The 22,741-nt window shown below is 37.4% G+C and overlaps 3 protein-coding genes, 1 long non-coding RNA gene and 2 pseudogenes across 10 annotated transcripts; 5 read left to right on the top strand and 1 right to left on the bottom strand.

Annotated features, from left to right (window-relative positions):
- The first annotated feature begins 2,447 nt into the window (after positions 1-2,447).
- Positions 2,448-5,672, top strand: LOC147926017 (uncharacterized). Its single transcript, XR_015583425.1, has 2 exons — positions 2,448-2,916; positions 2,990-5,672. It is a non-coding gene; the product is annotated as an uncharacterized LOC147926017 (long non-coding RNA).
- A 311-nt stretch (positions 5,673-5,983) lies between these two features.
- On the top strand, positions 5,984-11,600 carry LOC147926016 (alpha,alpha-trehalose-phosphate synthase [UDP-forming] 1-like; annotated as a pseudogene). Its single transcript, XR_015583424.1, has 19 exons — positions 5,984-6,107; positions 6,255-6,309; positions 6,470-6,922; positions 7,092-7,189; positions 7,292-7,679; positions 7,810-7,924; positions 8,036-8,137; positions 8,288-8,438; positions 8,643-8,731; positions 9,025-9,073; positions 9,191-9,291; positions 9,397-9,584; positions 9,676-9,793; positions 9,935-10,112; positions 10,207-10,329; positions 10,423-10,510; positions 10,598-10,728; positions 10,817-10,915; positions 11,018-11,600. The product of XR_015583424.1 is annotated as an alpha,alpha-trehalose-phosphate synthase [UDP-forming] 1-like (transcript).
- On the bottom strand, positions 11,584-14,902 carry LOC104752287 (trifunctional UDP-glucose 4,6-dehydratase/UDP-4-keto-6-deoxy-D-glucose 3,5-epimerase/UDP-4-keto-L-rhamnose-reductase RHM1). Of its 2 annotated transcripts, none has more exons than XM_010474387.2 (3): positions 14,269-14,902; positions 12,332-13,926; positions 11,584-12,251 (listed from the first exon to the last, which is right to left on the bottom strand). In XM_010474387.2, the coding sequence occupies exons 2-3, from the start codon at positions 13,898-13,900 to the stop codon at positions 11,808-11,810; spliced, it is 2,013 nt and encodes a 670-aa protein (XP_010472689.1). In that variant the 5' UTR covers positions 13,901-13,926; positions 14,269-14,902; the 3' UTR covers positions 11,584-11,807. The 2 variants fall into 2 exon arrangements, with proteins under 2 accessions (XP_010472689.1, XP_010472690.1); XM_010474388.2 differs by having other exon boundaries at positions 12,332-13,970; positions 14,269-14,858.
- Positions 14,903-15,359: 457 nt separating this feature from the next.
- LOC104752283 (protein SRG1-like) lies at positions 15,360-18,883 on the top strand (annotated as a pseudogene). Its single transcript, XR_015584863.1, has 10 exons — positions 15,360-15,910; positions 16,191-16,284; positions 16,368-16,401; positions 16,497-16,551; positions 16,631-16,714; positions 16,806-17,093; positions 17,323-17,677; positions 17,774-18,024; positions 18,113-18,437; positions 18,535-18,883. The product of XR_015584863.1 is annotated as a protein SRG1-like (transcript).
- LOC104754012 (putative sodium/metabolite cotransporter BASS1, chloroplastic) lies at positions 15,413-17,241 on the top strand. The gene is made up of 7 exons (XM_087492839.1): positions 15,413-15,910; positions 16,191-16,284; positions 16,368-16,401; positions 16,497-16,551; positions 16,631-16,714; positions 16,806-17,093; positions 17,188-17,241. Exons 1-7 carry the CDS (start codon positions 15,413-15,415, stop codon positions 17,239-17,241), a joined length of 1,107 nt encoding a protein of 368 aa, XP_087348965.1.
- LOC104752284 (SH2 domain-containing protein B-like) lies at positions 18,637-22,558 on the top strand. Of its 4 annotated transcripts, none has more exons than XM_087492135.1 (12): positions 18,637-18,776; positions 18,992-19,376; positions 19,838-20,029; positions 20,111-20,308; positions 20,412-20,486; positions 20,577-20,654; positions 20,758-20,919; positions 21,024-21,326; positions 21,421-21,641; positions 21,728-22,222; positions 22,315-22,392; positions 22,510-22,558. In XM_087492135.1, exons 2-12 carry the CDS (start codon positions 19,218-19,220, stop codon positions 22,526-22,528), a joined length of 1,980 nt encoding a protein of 659 aa, XP_087348261.1. In that variant the 5' UTR covers positions 18,637-18,776; positions 18,992-19,217; the 3' UTR covers positions 22,529-22,558. The 4 variants fall into 4 exon arrangements, 2 of the variants coding, with proteins under 2 accessions (XP_087348261.1, XP_010472687.2); XM_010474385.3 differs by lacking the exon at positions 18,637-18,776 and having other exon boundaries at positions 21,024-21,163; positions 21,245-21,326; XR_015584862.1 differs by lacking the exon at positions 18,637-18,776 and having other exon boundaries at positions 19,036-19,376; positions 21,024-21,163; positions 21,245-21,326; positions 21,421-21,609.
- The last annotated feature ends 183 nt before the right edge of the window (positions 22,559-22,741 follow it).

Genomic DNA, 22,741 nt, shown 5'->3' with positions numbered 1-22,741 from the left:
ACATGAATGTAAAATTTAGTTAACCAAAAACCTATTTGTTACAAAATATGCATGCTTATCAAGCTTTTATTTGATATATTTTTTTGATGTTTTATACAAGAATTATAGACTGATTAAATCTCTTAAAACAAAGTTGTTCGTGCATGTATCTAATCATTCAATTACAAAATAAAAAAACTTATGTGAAATATTAAAAAATAAACATCAAATTATATTTTCAAAATTTCTACAATTTAAGAAAACAAAAATAATCTTTACATATATTAAAAAACGATAGCGAAATTATTTAAAAACGTAAGTCATAAGTCTGCGCTATGCGCGGGTATTCATCTAGTAGTAATAAAATAGGCTCAAGTAAAACTCAAAAACGGAGTTGAATTAATTGACAAAACTCATAATTGCATCTATAAAAATTACGAAACATTAGCGTTGTCAAATAGCAAATCTGGACAAAAAAGTGAATTTAAACAAACCAAATCAGTTATGTCTTTTACTCCTGTCATTATTTATTTAGACCACACATTCTGCATAAGTAATTAAGAAAAAAAGTTTATACTTTTTTTTTTTGTTAAAATAAAGAAAAACGTTATTATTGTTTAAAGGGGCTATATTAATCTGTAACCCCAGAAGAAAAGGAAAATTAAATCTTAGATCTGCAAAGTACTACTAATATATGGAACTATGGACTAGCTACGTAGACTAAAATAGTGCTTGAATTTCAATATAATTTGAAGAGCTTAATTAAAAAGAAAACACAAATTAGTGCACTGACAACTGCGAAACCACTGGTAATATCTTAACTCTCAAGTTAGAGAAATGTAGATCTTAAAGCAATAAGAGAAAAGGTCGTCGACAACAAAAGCCATAAAAAATGTTAATTAAGAAAGGCGAATAAAAAGTTTAGCAAAAAGTTACCCATGCGATGCGACCACGAGAAGCATCTCTTATTTATTATAGTATTTCGTAACTTCGTAGAATCCATGGAAAAATAGTGATTTCTAAGCACTTTACAAGTTGCAGCCTTTGTAAAATAAAAGAGTGGATATATTCTTGTAGATTATTTTAATTGACGACGATCTAAATCTCAGTCATCTGAAATTGGAAATTTTCATCTGCAACACGTTGACACGAAAAGATTTATTAAAATATATATTATAAAACGAATATATAAAACCGTATAATAATAACATGAGTAATTAACAGTAAGAGTTAATTAGTAGTATAAGAAAAACGATGAGTTGGTATACTTGATACTAAAATTATATGAGATGAGTCAGATGATACCCATGAAGTAAAAAAGTTATACGCTGACGACGTAAAGGTCCTCGTCGTGGTCTCTCATGCTGCCAATCAAATTTATTCCATATACACTGCATATAATAATTTTCCATTAGATTAAGCGCTTTTGGACCATAAGAAAAGGTATTATGCTATGTTGCTAACACTTGCAATATCTTTTTAAAAGGATGTTAACAGTTTTTAATAGCTCTAAATTATAACTAGTTTGATTAACAAAAAAGATTAGAGCTTTCAAATTTCAGTTATGCTACATACTCCCTCCGTTCAAAATATAAGATGTTTTAGCCAAAACACGCATAATAAAAAATGTTTACTTTTAAAAAGTTTAACCAACCAGAAATAAGACTGCATAAAATAAATAATAATAAAATATAAAAATAGTCTAAGAGTTGCCTCAAAAATTAAAACAAGCAAAAACCTCTAAAACATCATATATTATGAAACGGAGTGAGTATGTTTTACAAGCATAAAAACACTATAATTTGGAAATTTGAATATGAGAGAGTCTATATGTTGTTGTGAGTGGTTAAAGTAAAACTAACTGCATCAGCAGAGAGAGCCAGAGAGAGAGAGAGAGTTCATTAGCACTAGCAGCATGATGGTTCAATGTCCAATGTCCACCAGTCACCAGTAATAATAAGTCTCTGATGAGCTCGAAGTCCCATGTTAAGAAAGTAGGTAGTGTGATGTTAGACTGATAACTAACTGAAACTGGAAGGATTTTACCAAATACTAGTAGTTTTTTTCTTTTGAGTAAAATTATCTTGTGGTAACCATTAACCAACCATTATGACAGAGAGAAGGAAGACTCGATGGAACCATAACATATGTTGGTCTCTCTCTCTCTCTCTCTCTATACAGCTTGCTGCTTGATAAATCTTTCAACGAGTAAACCAATGGTACTAGTGTGTTCAATTTTATGAAATGTTAATATTGGAAAACAGAAGAAAATAGTTTTATAGAAAAACAGTCTTTATTATAAGAGTATTTATTATCAGAGTAATATAAAAATTAAGGAATTGGGAGTCAGCAATAAATAATTTTTGGATTTGATAGTATATTTATTGGTAACTTTTGGTAGTGAGTGGGGGATGATGAGAGAGAGATATATTGACTCCTTTTTAATATTTGGAAATTTAAAAGAGAGGGGGGGGGGGGGTGAAAAATAAAAAAAAGGGGGAACAAATTCCCTCCAAATGATTGGGCCATAAAAACCACACAGACAGACTAAAAGGCTCTCTCTCTGCTCTCTACTCCATAAACCCCACTCTACACTCTTCTTCTTCTTCCTTGTCCATCGACCTCTCTGATCGCTATCAAACGGCTTTTATCATAGTTCGTTCGTTCGTTCGTTCGTTTGTTCGTCGATCTTCTCTAATTCCGCCGCCCGCCGCTTCGTATATTTTAAGGTTAATATTCGTATTCTCTCATCTCATCGTGAAACTAGTAGATTCCCCTGATTTTTTTCGATACGTTTTATTAAGCTCCTTCTCCTGTGAATCCGTCTTCTTATTATTATTACCAATTCGCCACGATTTGATTTAGGTTTTTTGTTTGTTTTGATCGTCGATTTTTGATTTTTTATTTATTTATTTGTAATTTCCTTTGTTTGATCGTGTGATCTTCTTTCTGATTTGCCTTTTGCTTTGAAACGGTTCCAGATTCGGAATTGTTTATCTAGGACTCGTAGTAATTCGATTTTAGCTTTTTAAATTTGATCTCTGATTCAAATCAAAATTAAGCTAGTTGATTTGATTCCGATTCGATTGCTCTGTTTCAATTAGTTTCCGGATTTTTTTTTGACTCTTTCGTCATTCTAAAAAAAAAAAGAACTCTTCAATGGTTTGAAAGTTTTAGGTTATGAAATCAAATCACAATCTCTCCTCTTTCTTTTTTTTGTTCAGTCAAAAGTATTGGGATCCTACTATATAATATATAAATATTGTACTTATGATCTAACAAAGAAAGTTCTTGTTCCCATTACTAACATGTTAACAGATAAAAGGAAACTAGATTAGATTATTAGTACAAGGTGGTCTTGTTTCCTTATTTTAATCAAGGCGTTAACAAATCTTTGGATGATTTTTTTTTTTTTTTTTTTTTTTTTTTAAAAGATGCTTTCTGTTTCAAGATCCTAAAAATGGATAACGATGAATCGATGATGATGATGATCAGTGTTGGTTGAGTTAATTGGATAGTATCTCGATTTTTTATAAAATTTATCAGCACTAACAAAAAGAAATACTCATTTTTGCATGTTAACTTTTCCATTGATCTCCCAATTAATACTTCCTAATTAAACAAAATCACTATTCGTACTAGTGTCTTTTTTTTTAAGTGATTTATGCGTAGGTTTCATCTTTTTCAAAAGGATTTTTTTTTCTTTCTTTTTTGCTTCTCAAATTTAGAAGAGATCTTTGGTGGGGTCCTAGTGATTGTGGATTCTGTGCCTACTTGAATGAGAGTCACTGCAGTCTTCACGGGAAAAAGCAATTCCCTATCTTAATAAGTATTTTCTCATCTCTCTAAATTTTTGAATTTTGGTTGAAACAGTGCCACTTGGTTACATTATAGTCTTTAGATGTTTACAATTACAGATGATCATGCAAGGTGTAAGTTATATATTATTGTTGCCTTGCCTTGTCATGGGAGGAGTTTTCTTGTGTGTGTGTGTGTTTGTTTTATTTATTTCAACTCACATGTTTTGTGGGGTTTATAAAACTTAAAAACTTATAATAATTAGAAATAACAGGACATAGGCAAAGCAAAAGTGAGAGAGAGAGAGCAAATCGTTTAACTCTCTTTTCTTTTTCTTTGGGCATAAAATATATATGATGCTTAGATTTGCTGTCTTAACTAGGTGGACCACAAAGTTTTCTTATACTTTCCTTTTCATCGCCTTTTCTTTACCGACACATACAATTGGACGCATCATATGTTGTCCATGCATACATGATCCACTTCCACACAGTGTATTAAAACACCTTAAAGTCTTCTTCTTCTACCATATACAACTAATTATCCAAGGAACATCGTGTCCTTCTCATGCTTGTTGTTGTCTTGTCTTGGGAAATCATGTGTCTGTTTTAATATGTAAAAAAAAGTCAACGCTCTAAAACAGTAAAACTCTTTCTTAGTTACAAGAAAGACATTGAATTGAGATGGATGTTGAAGCCCTTTTCTTAGTGTCCATTTTTCTAACGTTCGTATCATTCAAAAGTTTGAATTATATCTGCAACTGCAACAGAGTGAGTTTTAGAAAGTCAGTTGTCTGTTTTACCCCATTTTTATTTATGAAAAAGTCACATATTATAGTAGGGCTGTAGGGGTCGTCACTACTACTGCTTGGAAAGAAAAGAAACACTTTCTGTCTTTCTGACTTAAAGCATCTGATTCTCTTTTTTGTTACTAAACAAGAATTTCTTGCTTCACAATTTCTCTTCCTTGAAGAAAAAAGAAAAAGGTTAGTTGAATTGTATATTCTATACAGTGTCTTTGTGGCAACAGTATACAACACACTAACTTCAATCGGTCTTTTTTCTTGCATAATTTGATTTGACTCTTTACTGTTTTAGTGGTTCAAACTTCAAAGCTAGAATGAGTATTGTATTGGGGGGTTTAACTGATCTTATTTTACACGTGCATATGACATTGTCGCTAGCAACTCTTGTTTTCCACCCCTCTGTTCAGAGTTCAGACTTCAGAGCAAGTACCTTTTTATTTTATTTTGGGGGGGTTAAAACTTCGTTTACATCTTATAGCTGTCTAATTAGGGGGTTGAAAAATGTCCTTAGCTATTTTCTTGGTCTATAGAAGAATTTCCCTTTCTAGTAAAAAGAAAGAAACAGAATTGTATCAAAATCAAATCTAACGTCAGCTTCGAGGGAGTGAGAGATGGGCCAATTTCAGCTTAAAACTCTTATTTTAAATGTCATAAACTAACTAAATTAGGTCTCTCTCTCTTTGGTTACAAAAAGAAAAAAAAAAAGTTTGGGCAGGAAGAGAGGAGCGGCTCCAGGATCCGGATAGACGAGTGGACCCATATATAAAAGTAGGAGAAGACAGAACCCCTTCAAGGATTACGTCATCTCGACTTTTTAGTAATCTTTTTTTTTTTTAATAACAAACAATTATAATAATATCCCCCGTGATTGCGAAGTGTGTGTGTGTGTGTGGTGGTGGTCTCTCTCCGCCCCCAAAATCTCCGGGCGATTTTTATCATTGCGCCTAAAAAATTTACACGGCGCACGGCGCACGGCGGTGTTTATATAAACTAACTCAAAACAAAACTGTAGGTTTTCGAGGATTTTTCTTTTCGAGTTAGGGGGTTGGGGTGAGGAAAATAAATAAATTAGAAAAATTGTAATTGTCTCTCTGTTTTTTAATTTGGATGTGTGAAAAACTTGCATGGCTGAGAAGGCTCTGTGTAGTCTGTAAAGCTTACACGAGGATTTTGTTGCTCCCCTCCTCCTTCCCTAATATCTCATTCATTCATTCATTCATTCTCTCTCTCTCTCTCTCTCTCTCTCTCTCTCTATTGATAATAATGTCACTCACACACCCGTTTCCCTTTCGCCTTCTCTCCGTCTGTTTTCCATCTTTTTATTTTTTATTTTTTTGGCTCTATTTACTTGCCCATCATCTCGATGATTACGACATGAAACCCACCACCTCAATATTACTCAATTCTTCACATTCTATTATTATTATCTCATCTTAATTTCTTCTTCTTGAATTCTGTACCAACCCTGTCTTGCTCTTGTCTTCAGGTGCCCTTTCCTCTTTTCTTTTTTCTCTAGCTGCTTAAGGTATTTCTGCTTTGTTTTCTTGTAAATCCGTTTCTTGTGATTCATTCTTATGCTAATCCTTGGCCTGTTAATTATGTGACCTTAGGATCCTTTTTGACACCATCTTGTGTTTTTCTTTTTTCTTCCCTCTTTTTCAATAACCTTTAGATGCTTATTCCTTGGCCTGATGGGTTCTTTAACATTCGACTCAAGTGATTCCAGTGTATGGCGATAGACAACGACATTTCAATTTCTTCTCTTTTTTCTTTCTTTCTTTCTTTCTTTCTTTCTTTGTCTATTATGTTATATGTATATAATCTGCTTTACTTGACACTTGGTTTCTTTATGTTGTCTGATTTGCTTTTACAACTAAATAAATGCAGGTTCCAGTCGTTTCTTGGAGTGTGCATAATTTCAATCTGGTGTTTTTGTTCTGTTTTCTTGTAAGCGTATGCCTGGAAATAAGTACAACTGCAGTTCTTCTCATATCCCACTCTCTCGAACCGAACGGCTCTTGAGAGACAGAGAGCTCCGAGAGAAGAGGAAGAGCAACCGAGCTCGTAATCCTAATGATGTTGTTGGCAGTTCCGACAACTCTGAGAACGACCTGCGTTTAGAAGGCGACAGTTCAACCAGGCAATATGTTGAACAGTACTTGGAAGGTGCTGCTGCTGCAAGGGCACACGATGATGCTTGTGAGAGGCAAGAAGCAAGGCCTTATAACAGGCAACGTCTACTTGTTGTGGCTAACAGGCTCCCAGTTTCCGCTGTCAGAAGAGGTGAAGATTCATGGTCTCTCGAGATCAGTGCTGGTGGTCTAGTTAGTGCTCTCTTAGGTATCTCTCTCTCTCTCTCTCTCTCTCTTTTTCCTTGACTTCTTTTTCATTTCTCATATCACTGGCTTAGTATCCAGTTCAATGAACAAAACATTGAAGGAGGTTTTAGTTGTTGAAGTCTTTGCACGATTTATTAGTAGGCTGACATAAAATTATTGACCTTGTGAAGGTGTAAAGGAATTTGAGGCCAGATGGATTGGATGGGCTGGAGTTAATGTGCCTGATGAGGTTGGGCAGAAGGCACTTACCAAAGCTTTGGCTGAAAAGGTACAGAGTATCTCTTCCTCATGTTGCTGCCAATGAGATAATATATTCATTCTCCTCTTGATTATAGACTATGTCATTTGATTTATTTTTTCAAACTTGCAGAGGTGTATACCTGTGTTTCTTGATGAAGAGATTGTTCATCAGTACTACAATGGTTATTGCAACAATATTCTGTGGCCTCTGTTTCACTACCTTGGACTTCCACAAGAAGATCGTCTTGCCACAACAAGAAGTTTCCAGTCTCAATTTGCTGCATACAAAAAGGCAAACCAAATGTTCGCTGATGTTGTCAATGAGCACTACGAAGAGGGAGATGTTGTCTGGTGCCATGATTACCATCTTATGTTCTTCCTAAATGCCTTAAGGAATACAACAGTAAGATGAAAGTTGGATGGTTTCTCCATACACCATTCCCTTCTTCTGAGATACACAGGACACTTCCATCACGATCAGAGCTCCTTCGCTCAGTTCTTGCTGCTGATTTAGTTGGGTAAAATCTCAGTTTTGCTTCTATTTATTTTCAAGCACAACTGTGACAGGTTTAAATTCTATGTGTTATCGTTTCAACCAACCTTTGGTGACACAGCAGACTTACAGAACTCATATTGTTTACTTTTCAGCTTCCATACATATGACTATGCAAGACACTTTGTAAGTGCGTGCACTCGTATTCTTGGACTTGAAGGAACACCTGAGGGAGTTGAGGATCAAGGAAGGCTCACTCGAGTTGCTGCTGTATGATCACTTCAACCCTCACATTATTCACACTTATCATTCCACAGTGACAAAATAACTCATAATACCTGTGTTTTGAAAGCCTTTTTCTGTGTTTGCTTTGGATTTCAGTTTCCAATTGGCATAGACTCTGAGCGGTTTATACGAGCACTTGAGGTCACTGAAGTCATACAACACATGAAGGAACTGAAAGAAAGATTTGCTGGCAGAAAGGTACAGATTTTTCTATCTTTGATATCTTAAAAGGTCTACAAAAGAGCCAGTTACCATGGGAAACCTCGCTGATCTATTCTAAAGCAAGTCAATGAAAGTATCACTTCGAATTAGTTAATCCGTACTCTTCATAATTTTTGTTCTTGATAGGTGATGTTAGGTGTTGATCGCCTTGATATGATCAAAGGGATTCCACAGAAGATTCTGGCATTTGAAAAATTTCTCGAGGAAAATGCAAGCTGGCGTGATAAAGTGGTGTTATTGCAAATTGCGGTGCCAACAAGAACAGACGTCCCTGAATGTAGGCTTTCTTACCTTTTGAGTTTATTTATAGCTTCTCTGATGTATATAGTTTTGCATGTAAGTTTTCACAAGGAATCATGTCACCAAAACTTCGGTAGGCTGTGATAGATGAACTAGGAACCTAATCTCTTTAAACCACAGAAATTTGAAACCATTATTAGCTAATGGATTATCTTCTGAATGTATATTTCTTCTCTTACAGATCAAAAACTCACAAGCCAAGTTCATGAAATTGTGGGACGCATTAATGGTCGTTTTGGGACACTGACTGCTGTTCCAATACATCACCTGGTCTGTTTTCTCCTCTCTATGATTCTTCAGCTAGTTTGGATAATTATGATTTCTCACTAGCTGTAGTTCCTTTTTCGTATCATAAAAGATAATCTTGCGTTTGTACAATTGAATTTTAGACCTCTGCAGCCCTCAGCATCCTTCTTATGTTAGGAATCGAAAATTGAATTAGCAATACATTCTTGCTGGTACCATGGATAGAGAACATATTATATATACCTAGTATTCTGGATCTTATAGTTTGAAATTGCAACTCTGACTCTGATAAAATCCTCATTCCCTGTCACTGTCAGGATCGTTCTCTGGACTTTCATGCCTTATGTGCACTTTATGCTGTCACAGGTAAATTGTCTGGCTACCTATGACATGGTTACTTACCAAGTCTCAGGAATGTCATTTCCAGTTCAAGAGTGTTCCTTTCTGCCATCTCTGATATGTTTCTTTGATTTCTTTCTTCAGATGTTGCACTTGTCACATCTTTGAGAGATGGAATGAACCTTGTCAGTTACGAATTTGTTGCTTGCCAAGAGGCCAAAAAGGGAGTCCTCATTCTTAGTGAAGTAATAACTCCTACTTTGCATCTTGATATAGTTCTAATTTTAAAGTTATAAAAGTCAAGAGGTATGTGTTTCCATCTGTGGTTTTAAGTTGCATTTGTTTTACAGTTTGCAGGTGCTGCACAGTCTCTGGGTGCTGGAGCTATTCTTGTGAATCCTTGGAACATAACAGAAGTTGCTGCCTCCATTGGACAGGCTCTAAATATGACAGCTGAAGAAAGAGAGAAAAGACATCGGCATAATTTTCATCATGTCAAAACCCACACTGCTCAAGAGTGGGCTGAAACTTTCGTGAGGTATGCAAATCAATAAAGACATTACTCTTCCATTTTACCAGCTTTTAATGTGTTCAAGCTATTAAAAATGCAACTCTTAACAAATCTACAGTGAACTAAATGACACCGTAATTGAGGCACAACTACGAATTAGTAAAGTCCCACCTGAGCTTCCACAGCATGATGCAATTCAACGGTATTCAAAGTCCAACAACAGGCTACTGATCCTTGTAAGTGGTTGTTGTCAACTTGTTTAGACATAAAAAATAGTTGTGAAGTACTTCATAGTTCTGTTTCTCATAGTCATCCGTTGGGAGATGCCTTTAACCATGCTTCTGCTCACTATATCTTGTGGCTGTAAATACATTCAGGGTTTCAATGCAACATTGACTGAACCAGTGGATAATCAAGGACGAAGAGGTGATCAAATAAAGGAAATGGATCTTAATCTACACCCTGAGCTAAAAGGACCATTAAAGGCATTATGCAGTGATCCAAGTACAACCATAGTTGTCCTGAGTGGAAGCAGCAGAAGCGTTTTTGGATAAAGTACTATTATCTTATTTCTTTCTGTCAGTTTCCTTCTAATCTTTTCCTGTTATAGTAATTTCGCTGACTGATCACTTAATATACTTAAATTCAGAACTTTGGAGAGTATGATATGTGGTTGGCCGCAGAAAATGGGATGTTCCTAAGGCTTACTAATGGAGAGTGGATGACTACAATGCCAGAACACTTGAACATGGAATGGGTTGATAGCGTTAAGGTAAAGTAGATTGATAATTCACAAAAGCAGCATCTCAAACTTGATAACTCTCTTCATTTCCCCTTGCTGAATTCTTGTTTTGCCTATTTGTAGCATGTTTTCAAGTACTTCACTGAGAGAACTCCTAGGTCACACTTTGAAACACGCGATACTTCACTTATATGGAACTACAAATATGCAGGTACTTACTTCTCTATTTTTACCTGATCTGATTGTTTTTGCCTTTCAATCACCCCTGAGACACTTATTATCTCATTCTTCCCTGTAGATATCGAATTTGGGAGACTTCAAGCAAGAGATTTGTTACAACACTTATGGACAGGTCCAATCTCTAATGCATCAGTTGATGTTGTCCAAGGAAGCCGCTCTGTAGAAGTCCGTGCGGTTGGTGTGACAAAGGTAAAAGCAAAATATCCATCAATAGCCTTTTCCTCTCTATTCTGTATCACCTTAGATTCTCACATTTCAGAAATCGATAATTTCTCAGGGAGCCGCAATAGACCGCATTCTAGGAGAGATAGTGCATAGCAAGTCGATGACCACACCCATTGATTACGTCTTGTGCATTGGTCATTTCTTGGGGAAGGTGATTAAAGCTTTTCTTGTAATATATACCATATCCAGGTTCTAGACTCTCTGAGGGATCTTCTTGATACAAATGTCTCTTTGACACTATGTTCAATAACAGGACGAAGATGTTTACACCTTCTTCGAACCAGAACTTCCATCCGACATACCAGCCATTGCACGAGCCAGACCATCATCTGATAGTGGAAGCAAGTCATCATCAGGAGACCGAAGACCGCCGTCAAAGTCGACACATAACAACAAAAGTGGACCAAAATCTTCATCATCCTCTAACTCTAACAACAACAACAACAACAAGTCCTCACAGAGATCTCTTCAGACAACAGAAAGAAAAAGCGGATCCAACCATAGCTTAGGAAACTCAAGAGGGCCTTCACCAGAGAAGATCTCATGGAATGTTCTTGACCTCAAAGGAGAGAATTACTTCTCTTGCGCTGTGGGTCGTACTCGCACCAATGCCAGATATCTCCTTGGTTCACCTGACGACGTTGTTTGCTTCCTTGAGAAGCTCGCCGACACGACATCATCCTCACCTTAATATCCCAAGACGGTGTCAAGTGAGTTCATCATGTAACCCAATAAAAATTATTGTTTTGTAACAAAAAGCAGCCATTACCAGACTCTTTTGAGTGGTTTGATTCTAATATAATAAGAGTAGAGCAAAACTTGTGACAAAATAAAAAGAAGCTTATGACAAAAATGAGAACAAGAACACAATAGAGAAATATTACAACAAGCTCTTATTACATAAGCAAATCTAGTGAAGGATAAGCAAATCTAGTGAAGGAAGGGGAATGATAAGGTAAATTAAACAATAACACAAAAACAAATATAATAGAAACTGATATTAGAGGTGATTAATCTAATGACGAATCACAATCCTTGACTCTTCAGGTTTTCTTGTTTGGCTCGAATGCATACTTAATCAGAGACTCCTTAATAGAGAGTAGCTCAGGGAACTCTTTCTTGAGCTTAGAAGCGTCCATCTCGTTGTTGCTTCTTGGAGCCACGATAACTTTAGCTTGCTCCTCTAGTGTGAAGTTTGCCCATTTGAATTCAGGGTTGATGTAGTCTCTGTACATCTCTAGGATCTCGTTGTGACTCACCACACCTGGGTTTGTGAAGTTCCAGATTCCTCTCAAGTTTCTTTTAGCCATCTCAATGGAGATTGGTAAAAGCTCGTCCAACACAGTCATGCTGTTTGGGATGTTCACTACTTTGTTGTACCTGGAGATCTTGGTGATGAAGTTCCGCGGGTTGTTAAGATCTGAGGATATCGGCATCCTTACTCTCAAAGTGCAAACGTTGTCAAACTCCTTTAGCAGTTCCTCAACCTGTAGACACATTCATAACAAAATTAGCATACATAGGAAGGCAAGACGTCAGAGATAAGAGTGTTGAATCTTTGAATTACCATGGCTTTGGTTTTTGAGTAGAAGGAACCAGTGAAGTTGGGTGTGTCTTCCTCTTTGAAGCCAATTCCTGAACCTTCCGGATGCTTGTCATCATATTCGAATATACAACCAGTAGCGAAGTTCATCATGAGGAGTCCGTGCTCTCTGCAGACATCAGCTAGAGTCAATGTGCCAGCTACATTGGCACGGATAGTCTCGGTCTTGTGAGACTCACACCAGTCAACATTGGGTCTCCCAGTCACACCAGCGGAATTGAAAACATGGGTTGGCTTAACGGTCAGAATATCCTGCAAAAGAGATGATCGATCCTCCAACCGTCCTTTCCCATACTCGTAAGCAATTCCTTGCTTCTCACATATCTTTCCAAGCAGACCACCAATCCACCCGGTCCTTCCATATATCAAGAACTTGAGGGAAGGCTTTTGCGGTGTGCCGCTGCTGCTCCTTGGGCTTGGAACCACCATATGGGTTTGACTTGGCTTTTCAGATAAAGTAGCTGCCAAAGAATTGTCCTCGGAGCCATCAAAGTGTCTCCCACCAGGCATCATCAGCATCCTTGGATGAGGAAGCAACGCTCCAGACACATCTCCCCACCATTCCGGGTTCTGTGTGTACCAATCCATAGTTTTCTTCAATCCTTCCTCCCACGTGGTCCTCTCAGACCATCCCAACTTTTTGAGCTTCTCATCGTCAAGGAAGTACCTCTGGTCGTTGAAAGGTCTGTTGTCGACAAACTTGATGTTTGCCTCAGGGTCCATGTTGAAGAGTTTACAGATATCAGTGGCAACATCATTCACTCTCCTCTCCTTCTTGGTCCCAATATTGTAAACATGGCCAACTTCTCCCTTGTGAAGAACAACTTCAAAAGCCTCAGCAACGTCTTCACAGTAAAGGTAGCTCCTAACGTTTGATCCATCCCCATGAATGGGAAGAACTTGCCCTCTCATAGCCAGCAACATGAACTTGGGAATCAACTTCTCAGGAAACTGATTGGGTCCATAGACGTTGTTCCCACGCGTGGTAATAACAGGCAAGCCATAAGATCTACCATAAGCCATAACAAGCATCTCGGCACCAGCTTTGGTAGCAGAGTAAGGATTGGTGGGAAGCAGCTGAGAAGCCTCATGGTTACCAACAAGAGCATCCTCATCAGTCTCACCATAAACTTCGTCAGTACTGACATGAATAAACCTCGTAATCTGACCAGTGACTTTACAAGCCTCAAGAAGGACATGAGTCCCATAGATGTTGTTCTTAGTAAACTCGAAACTGTTACCGAAGGAATTGTCGACATGGGTCTGGGCAGCGAAGTGCATGATGGTGTCGATACCTTCAGTGATGAGGAGATGATTGACCAAGTCAGCACTGGCGATGTCACCTTTGACAAACTTGAAATTGGGAGAGTGCCTAGAAGGGTTGAGGTTCTTGAGGTTTGAACAGTAATCGAGTTTGTCAAGGACAACGATTTTGTAATGAGGATAGGTCCGTATGAGTCTGTTGGCGACATGTGATGCGATGAAACCAGCTGCTCCGGTGATGAGAATGTTCTTTGGAGTATACGAAGACATGATGATTTTTTTTTATCTTCAAAACGCTGCGTTTTACAAGAATGGAATCATCATCATTATAATATCAGCGCTGCATGTAGCCGCAACAACACAACAAACAGATCCTTAGAGTTTAGAGATTGAATCAGCAGATCTCACGAAATCAAAAACGCAAAACGCAATTGGAAAAAAAAAAACTTAGATCCAAAATCCAGAATCCAGATCAGAGAGCAGAGTACAAAAAAACCACGATTCGGTAACAAACATCAATTCGGATTAAAAAAAAAAAAAAAAAAAAAGAAGAGAAGTGAGCTGTGATAAACAAAAACAAAAAAAAACTCAGCGAAGCATTTTGTAAAATTCGAGATTCTCTAAAACAACATATATACCTTTGAATTCTCAGATCTTCAACGTTCAAAAACAACCTTAGATCGGGGGAATAGGAATTGGGAAGTTATGACAAAATGTGAAGATGAAGAAGGTGACGAAGAAGCGAAAGAAACGGAGGAGAAGAAGAAGAATCAAAAATTCAAAAAAAAAAAAAAAAAAAAGAGTCTTCAAAATAGAGAGAAAGAGAGAAGAAACACAAAAGACTCCTGGTGATGAGGGAAGGAAGAAGAGTCTACGACAATTCCTTTTTATATTGCTGTAACTTACGGATTTACCCTTCCTGTTCTCACTTATTTACAATAGCGGGTAGGTACACGACTTGACTTGCGTGTTCAAAATTGCGCGTTTTCTCAAACATTGACTCCGGCATGTTATTACCCCTTAATTACATGTTTTTAGTCCACATTCTCTTGACTTATATTAAGCCTCAATTTGGATACGAAATACTAATGAAGTAACGATTGTCAAAAAAAAAAAAAATTAAAAATTTATGTTCAATGATGTTTAAAAGAAAAAAAAAAAATAGGTAAGTAAAACAAATGATGGTGTGTTAAATCAAAAAAAAAAAAAAAGAAAGATGGTGTGGGATACTACTACAGTACGTTTACGTTTGCGGTATTATAGTGTTAGCCTGTTAGGTATCATGTGTGGCTCTCACGAGTTCTCAAAACTCTATTTCATATCTAGGGACTCTTTCGTAATTTTCACACACCAATTGAATTTTAATGTGATGATATTATTTTTTTACTATATATACATTGTTCCTTTTTTAATATGGGATATGCGCAATCATTTATTGCAGTAGCCCATATGCTTTGCCTTAATCAGATCACCGACACATTTTTTACAATTATTGTCACTTGTGGTTTGTGACTTGTGATTTTTGAATTAATTAACTTAAATTTAATCTCTTTTGATCATTAGCAACACATAAAGACGCCTTTGTGGAGTCATTAAAAAAAGGGGGACGATTTGTGGAAAAAAATAGTTTCACTGGGGGTAAAAGTAGAGAAACATGTTTTATTCAGGGACCATTTTAGCAAACAACGTGTTTAATTAAAAAAAAGGCACGTGCGTACATCTTCTCTGGTTTCTTCTTCATCAGTCCGATCAGAGAATCGCCGGTGAGAAAGAAAAAAATAAATGGCGTCTACGATTTCTCTCACTCTCTTGAACGGAGGAGCAACGCCTTTGAAATCGTATCCGCTGCTTCAAAAATCTAAGCTCACTCCGCAACGTCTTGGCTCTTCTAGGGTTTCTAATTCTTCCTCGAGTCGCGAAATTTCTCTTAAGAACCAATCTACTGCTCCGATTTCGTGTAGGAGTCGTCGGTTTGACTTTGTTCCTCGTTGCGGCATTTCGTCGAACGATTTTCCTACTGAGAAAAAGAAGAAGAGCTTTGGCGAGTGGGTTGAGTATTTGGGAGAGGCGGTTTCGATAGCGTTTCCGGTATGGGTTTCTCTTGGATGCTTGTTGGGGCTTTTGAGACCAACTACTTTCAATTGGGTCACTCCCAATTGGACCACTGCAGGTCTTACGATCACTATGCTCGGAATGGGAATGACTTTGACCCTCGACGACCTTCGTGGCGCTTTATCCATGCCCAAGGAGCTCTTCGCTGGCTTTGTCTTGCAGTACTCGGTCCGTCTGCTTCTCTCATCATTGTCCCTTCATCCAAATATGAGACTATTTTATTTCGTCTTATGTTGTGAAATTATAAGAGGACTAGGGAAAGATTAGATTTTTGTAGGAACAATGTAGAGTTTTCTTTTTTGGATTTGGTAATATAAACTTGTGGAGTAGTATGTGTTCTTGTTTGAGCTCTTGATCTTGGTGGTTCCAGTGCATTGTAACGATTGAAAGGGTAGTATTAGAGCATGTATAATAAGTTTATAACTTGCTGATGAATCGTGTGTTGCAGGTGATGCCACTATCAGGATATTTTGTGAGTAAGCTCTTAAATTTGCCACCACATTACGCAGCCGGTCTCATATTGGTTGGTTGCTGTCCAGGCGGTAAATATACATTGCCTTACTTCAATTGAATTTTAGTAACATTCATGTGGTGCTCTTATGCTTTTTTCATTTGTTATTTGAAGGTACGGCTAGTAATATTGTCACGTACATTGCACGGTTTGTAATCCAAATAAAAAGAACAGTTTTCGAGTTCCATGTATTTCTTATAATTCATCTAGATGATCTGAGTATTCTGTTTTTTCATTGTGCAGTGGCAATGTTGCGCTATCAGTATTGATGACAGCAGCTAGCACTGTTTCAGCTGTGGTTAGTGACTTACTGTCATGGTTGTTCCAATTCTTCTTGTAGATAAGACACCCCATTTAATCCCATTCCGTTTTTTTAGATTATGACACCGATTCTTACGGCCAAGCTTGCCAAGCAGTATATCACAGTTGATGCTCTTGGATTACTAATGTCAACACTACAGGTTTGGATCGTTTTATCAGTTTCTTGTTCGAATTAGAATGAGCGAGCAACTTTTTTGTTCATTGAATTAACCCTTCTCGGCTCTTGTACAGGTGATTCTTCTCCCAGTGTTGGCTGGTGCATTTCTGAACCAATACTTTAAAAAGCTGGTGAAATTTGTTTCTCCAGTGATGCCTACAATTGCAGTTGGAACCGTTGCAATCCTGTGTGGGTATGCTATCGGTCAGAATTCATCTGCAATACTCATGTCTGGGAGACAAGTAGTCCTGGCTTCATGCCTTCTTCACACCTCTGGATTTTTCTTTGGGTACCTGTTTTCAAGATTACTCGGAATTGATGTGGCATCGTCCAGAACTATATCTATCGAAGTCGGCATGCAGGTAACTAAAAAGTTTCTTAGATAGTTAGATCAAAGGGTAAACATAACCTTTTTAAAACTCAATGTCAACTTAGTTTTATTCAACCTTTGTGGAGGGTAGTATTGGGATTTTTGAACTGGGAACAGCTAGTCTTGTCGCAGAGTATTAAAAAAACGTTTAAAGTCGTCTTCTCCAAATAGTTTTTTTTTTGAGAAATACCCCTGTCTCTCTCATTTGATTTTTATTTCAGTTTCGTTTTCTTTTGTTCGGTTCTTGCGGAAAAAATTGGTTGTTGAGTGGATCAAAGCTTCCGACTCCTGTTCTTTGTTTTGGTGCTAGAAGAAAAGTCCATGGAGGGCGAAGGAGAAAGACAGTGGAGCTCTCTCATAGTACCTTCTGTTCTAGAGATGGTGAAAGATAAGAACTTCACTACTGTTCCTCCAAGGTATGTTCTGTCTGATCAAGATAAAACAGAGATTCTCGATGATTCTAGTCTGAATTCTGAGATTCCAGTCATCGACATGAAACGCTTGTGTTCTGTTTCCACCATGGATTCCGAGCTCAAGAAGCTCGATTTCGCTTGTCAAGAATGGGGATTTTTCCAAGTTCGTCTCTTTTTTACACATTTGTATCTTTGTATATTCTCTCATAAAGTATAGTTTATGTTTTTAAAAGAAGCTTTCTTTCTGGGCTGTTTACAGCTGGTAAAGCATGGAATAGACTCATCTTTGTTGGAAAAACTAGAGACAGAGGTTCGAGATTTCTTCAATCTCCCCATGGAAGAGAAGAAGAAGAAGTTTTGGCAGACAAGTGGTGAATTTGAAGGATTCGGACAAGTGAATATTGTGTCAGAGGATCAGAAACTCGATTGGGGAGACATGTTCATCCTCACCACTGAACCAATTCGATCACGCAAATCTCACTTGTTCTCCAAATTACCTCCTTCTTTCAGGTGGAACTGACTGCTGACTGTTAATCTGCTGTGTAATTACACTCTCCTCTCACAACTGTAAACTGAAAAATCCGTTTTCTCTTTTCAGAGAAGCTGTAGAGGCTTACTCCTGTGAAGTGAAGAGCATAACTAAGATCCTATTTGGGAAAATGGCGAGTGTTCTTGAGATCAAACGCGGAGAAATGGAAGATTTGTTCGGAGATGTTTGGCAGTCTATCAAGATTAATTACTACCCGCCATGTCCACAGCCAGATCAAGTAATCGGTTTGACACCACATTCAGACGCTGCAGGTCTCACAATACTGTTACAGGTGAATCAAGTGGAAGGACTCCAGATCAAGAAAGATGGCAAGTGGGTTGTTGTAAAACCTCTTCGAAACGCTTTAGTTGTCAATGTTGGGGAAATCTTAGAGGTAAAGAAAAGAGATAAATAAAAATTCTCATTGTTACAAAGATGCTTTTGATGCTGCATTTTCTGCCGATGTGAATGTTTTTTGTTTAATTGTAAAGATCATAACAAACGGGAGATACCGAAGCATCGAGCATAGAGCAATGGTGAATATTGAGAAAGGAGACAGTCATTGGTCCGGGAAAGGAGACAGTCATTGGTCCGGCGAAAAGCCTTGTAGAAAGACAAAAGCAAAGGTTGTTCAAAAGTATGAGCACACAAGACTACTTTGATGCCTTCTTTGCTCAGAAACTCAATGGCAAATCCCATCTTGATCTTATGCGTATGTAATCCCATAAGCTTGGTAATAAGACCCTCCTCACAAAACATGTATTAACTAAATAATTTTCTTCTTCTTGTTGTCATTAAAGACATGATAATTAATACACACGCTCTAATTAAGGCTATAAATTTATAATGCACAACTTAAAATTAGATTTGTATCATTAAAAACTTTTTCTAAAGGAAAGTAAGATTTAATTGGCTGACCATTGTACTTTTCGGTGGACGCGAAAGCAGGAGATTATAGCATTCATCTCTCTCCCCACAAGTACACAACCAGTAAACCACCGCAGTACGAGACCAACCGTTATATTAACAGCACAGCCGTCGAAGTGCAAAGGATCAGTTTTTGATGATCTTCACCTCTCTACTAAGCTAATCGACGAGTCTGTATTGGTGACGATCAACAAAAGGGTTTTTTTTTTTTTTAAGGGTTTCGTTTTTTACAAGTCGAGGCTTTTGAATGGCGGGTGTTTCAGCAATCGAAACGGAAAAATACTCTTTGTTGGAGGATTTTAAGGTCGATGTCGAAGTAGATGATGAAGAATACAAAAGTTTCTCCCTTTGTTTTTGGGTTTATCTTGTTAATTCCACCACATTCCCATCTACCATCATTAGACAGGTTTGTTTTCTCCGCAAGCTCAATTTCAAGCTTACTTCTTATTGTTTGTTTCTCTCGACTTTTTTTATAGCTGAAATGTTTCTCCTTTACTCATCGGACTCGGTTTGTTTCTCTGTTGGTTTTTTGTAACTTGTTTGGTTTTTCGTGGTCCTGTCTGTGTACTGAATTTAAACTTTTCGAGCCTTGGTGTGATCTAATCTGCCTTGATTGTTGGTTTGTGTGAAAAAGAAGTGATATTTGAGTTGGGTGTTTTAGGTATTCGAGTAAAAGATTTGGGAAGCTCAACTCTCTGTTTTATGGTTTATAATATAGAGATTTAGATGTCAATCATGGATCCACTACTTTACAATAGGATTAGTTTACTCTGTGCTTCATGTCTGATTAGAAATTTACATATAGAGTTTTTCAATCTCTTGTATAATATATTGTTCCGTTATGATCAAGTGATTTGTCTTTAACAGGTTCACTCAGACATTATTGTAAGTGCACCTTTCCTTGTCCTAGATGAAAACAAGAAGATGATACTTTTGCCATTGACTCTCCTTCACAAGGAAGCTCCTGATCCTGTTGACACTTGTTCCTGGAAACAAGTTCCTAGCGTATCTACAAAATCCGAGTTTCCTCTCGATAAATGGGTTCATGTGGGATGTGAGGTAAGATTCTCTCAGCCAGGGAATGCAAGATCCTGTAGTTCTTGAGATGGCTGATTCTGTTGTTTTTTTTTTCCTTCTTAGGTTTCTAGAAATTACATGAGGCTTGTTATTGATGGAAAGATTGAAGGAGAGCATTTCTTAACTTCTTTGCTGACGAAGAACAGCAACCGAAAGATATCACTATTTGGTGTTGGCGGAGATGGTTATAGTGTTCAAGGTTTCATCAAATGTGCACAAGTATTGCCTGCTTGTGATCATGTGGATCATCACTATATGAAGGTCTCTGCTTAACTCTCACCCTTCTCTTCCTTAAGAACAATTGTTCTGTGTTTGTTTATTTCCAATACTCTAACTAAGCTTACTTTTTTCTATATTTTGCCAGGATCCACCTCTATTGTTATCTGTCAATAAATCCTCCTCACCGGGGATTAAACTAGATGATGATGGTGTTTGGAAGGTCAGACTTCATGAAGCTCTTTAGAAATTTTTTGTCCGGAATGATTTACATTTCCGTAGTTAAGTTAACACTTATTTTCTTGCTCTACAGGCATCTTGCGGGGAGGTTTTTTCCTTTGATATTGCTTTATCCAATGCCATTGGCCAGCCTGTGCACAAGGATGTGGAGGTTTACATCTCTTACGATTTCTCATTACTTTGGCACTTAGTTGCGTACTTATTTTAGCTTTGGAAAATCATCAATATATACATGGTTGGGTTTAAAATACAAGGTTGTTGCATCACTACTGTATGCCGATACCCGTCTGGAGGCCAAGATGAGTGATGCTGAGGCTCCTCTTTTGATAAGGGACGAAGGAGTTGAATTCTCGTCTGATGATAGACCGATCAAATTATTGGATGGACGCTCATCCTTTAAGCTCAAGATCTCTCAGGTAAAAACAAACAACAGTTTAGTTTGCATTTCTTCTTTATCTTTGTATTGCTTCTCTGCGGACTTGTGTGAGAAAAAAGTTTGACTATTCATCGTGTTTTCCAGCTTTCCTCCACGAATGAGAACAGATTATTCTGGATTAAATTTGGAATACGAAATGCCAAAGATTATCCTTTCCTTCAAGCTGTTTCCAATCCAATCCGCTGCATTTCGATCAGTCCTGATGTCCGGCCGCTTCCGAAAAGGTTGGCCAATATTGACCATCCATCAAGTACCGAATCACCAGACCTTCTACAGAACAACACTTACTCATTTAAACGAATCAGGTTGGGCAAAGAAAGTGACTCTGGGAGAGAGGAATCATTTTCATATCAGCATTGCAACTCTTATCCCCAAACCTCAAGACAGGTATAAAGTGCGTCTCTCTTTTCATAATGTTTTTTTGGTTGCATATCTTAATACTAACAACCTCTACCGTTTCTGCATTGTTTGTTGTGAGAAGTTTGAGGATGGAAATGGTCATGAAGAATATAACTCACCAACTGATTCAGAAAACGTGGAAATGAGACTTACAATCTCTGATTCCACCATCTTTAGATACTGCCTTGGAAACTTAAAAGATAAAGCTCTACTTCTAAAGGAAATCACAAACAACTCATCAGACGAAGAAGTTTTGAAATTTGCAAATCAGGTTTCTCTCTACTCTGGATGTTCCCACCATAGGTAATTTACATTTTAACAGAGAAGAAACAAAGAGTGAATCTTTATTGTGAAATGAAAGTTATTTTCTTATTTTCCCGAAACTTCAGCTATCAAATCAACATGGCAAGAGAGCTAATAGCCCAAGGAACAAGTGCATGGATATCGATGTCACGGAACAATCAACATGTTCATTGGGATAATGTGGTCTATGAGATTGAAGAACATTTCATGAGGATTTCAAAATGCAGCAGTAGATCTCTCACCAACAAGGATGTTGAGCTTCTAAGGAGAATATCAGGATGCTACTACGAGTACATGACTCAGGAGAATTTTGAGAACATTTGGTGTTGGCTGTTCCCTGTTGCTTACACCATATCCCGTGGCTTGATAAGCGAAATGTGGTGTTCTTCGTCGCCTAAATGGGTCCAAGGATTCATCACTAAGGAAGAAGCAGAACATTCGCTTCAAGGCCAAGAACCAGGAACCTTCATACTCCGGTTCCCTGTTTCAAGAAGTTGGCCTCATCCTGATGCCGGTAGTTTGGTTGTCACTTACGTCGGTCATGATTTCGCTCTTCATCATAAGCAACTCAACATCTGCCAGTACATCTCTCCCAATTTTTTTTATCTTCCCTAACGAAATCGTTTTACTTTTCCATCAGTTCTCTGATCCATATGACATTTACTTTCTGCAGAAGTAGTGGAAGATACATGGATGCAAAACTGCTGCAAGATATGTTGTTGGCTGAACCTGAGCTCTCTCAGTTAGGAAGGTGAGAGAGAGAGAGAAAAAAAAAAGAAAAGGTTCTTCCTTGTGTTAGATTAGAAGATAAATTAACTTTTGAGATTAAAATAGAATGTACTTTTGCTTTGGATTTTTGTTCGTGCAGGATCATAAGAAGCCATTGAATGATATATGAAGGTTTCTAACTTTTCCAATATAACGATTGCTAAGTCTCTCTCCCTACCGTTAGTAAGTTCGTATACGCCAAGAGGGCGGCTAAATCCTTAAAAGAGTACAATTTGCAAAGATTTTTTTTGAATATGTTACTCATCTTAATTTGAGTTGTTTAGCACAAAGTTGTAAAAACTTAGATGGCTAAATCGGCTCAACTTAAAGTT

Source organism: Camelina sativa, chromosome 16, assembly GCF_030686135.1.
Source record: "Camelina sativa cultivar CO46 ecotype springtype chromosome 16, ASM3068613v1".
Taxonomy (NCBI): Eukaryota; Viridiplantae; Streptophyta; class Magnoliopsida; order Brassicales; family Brassicaceae; genus Camelina; species Camelina sativa.
This window is presented reverse-complemented; position numbering and strand designations above follow the sequence as displayed.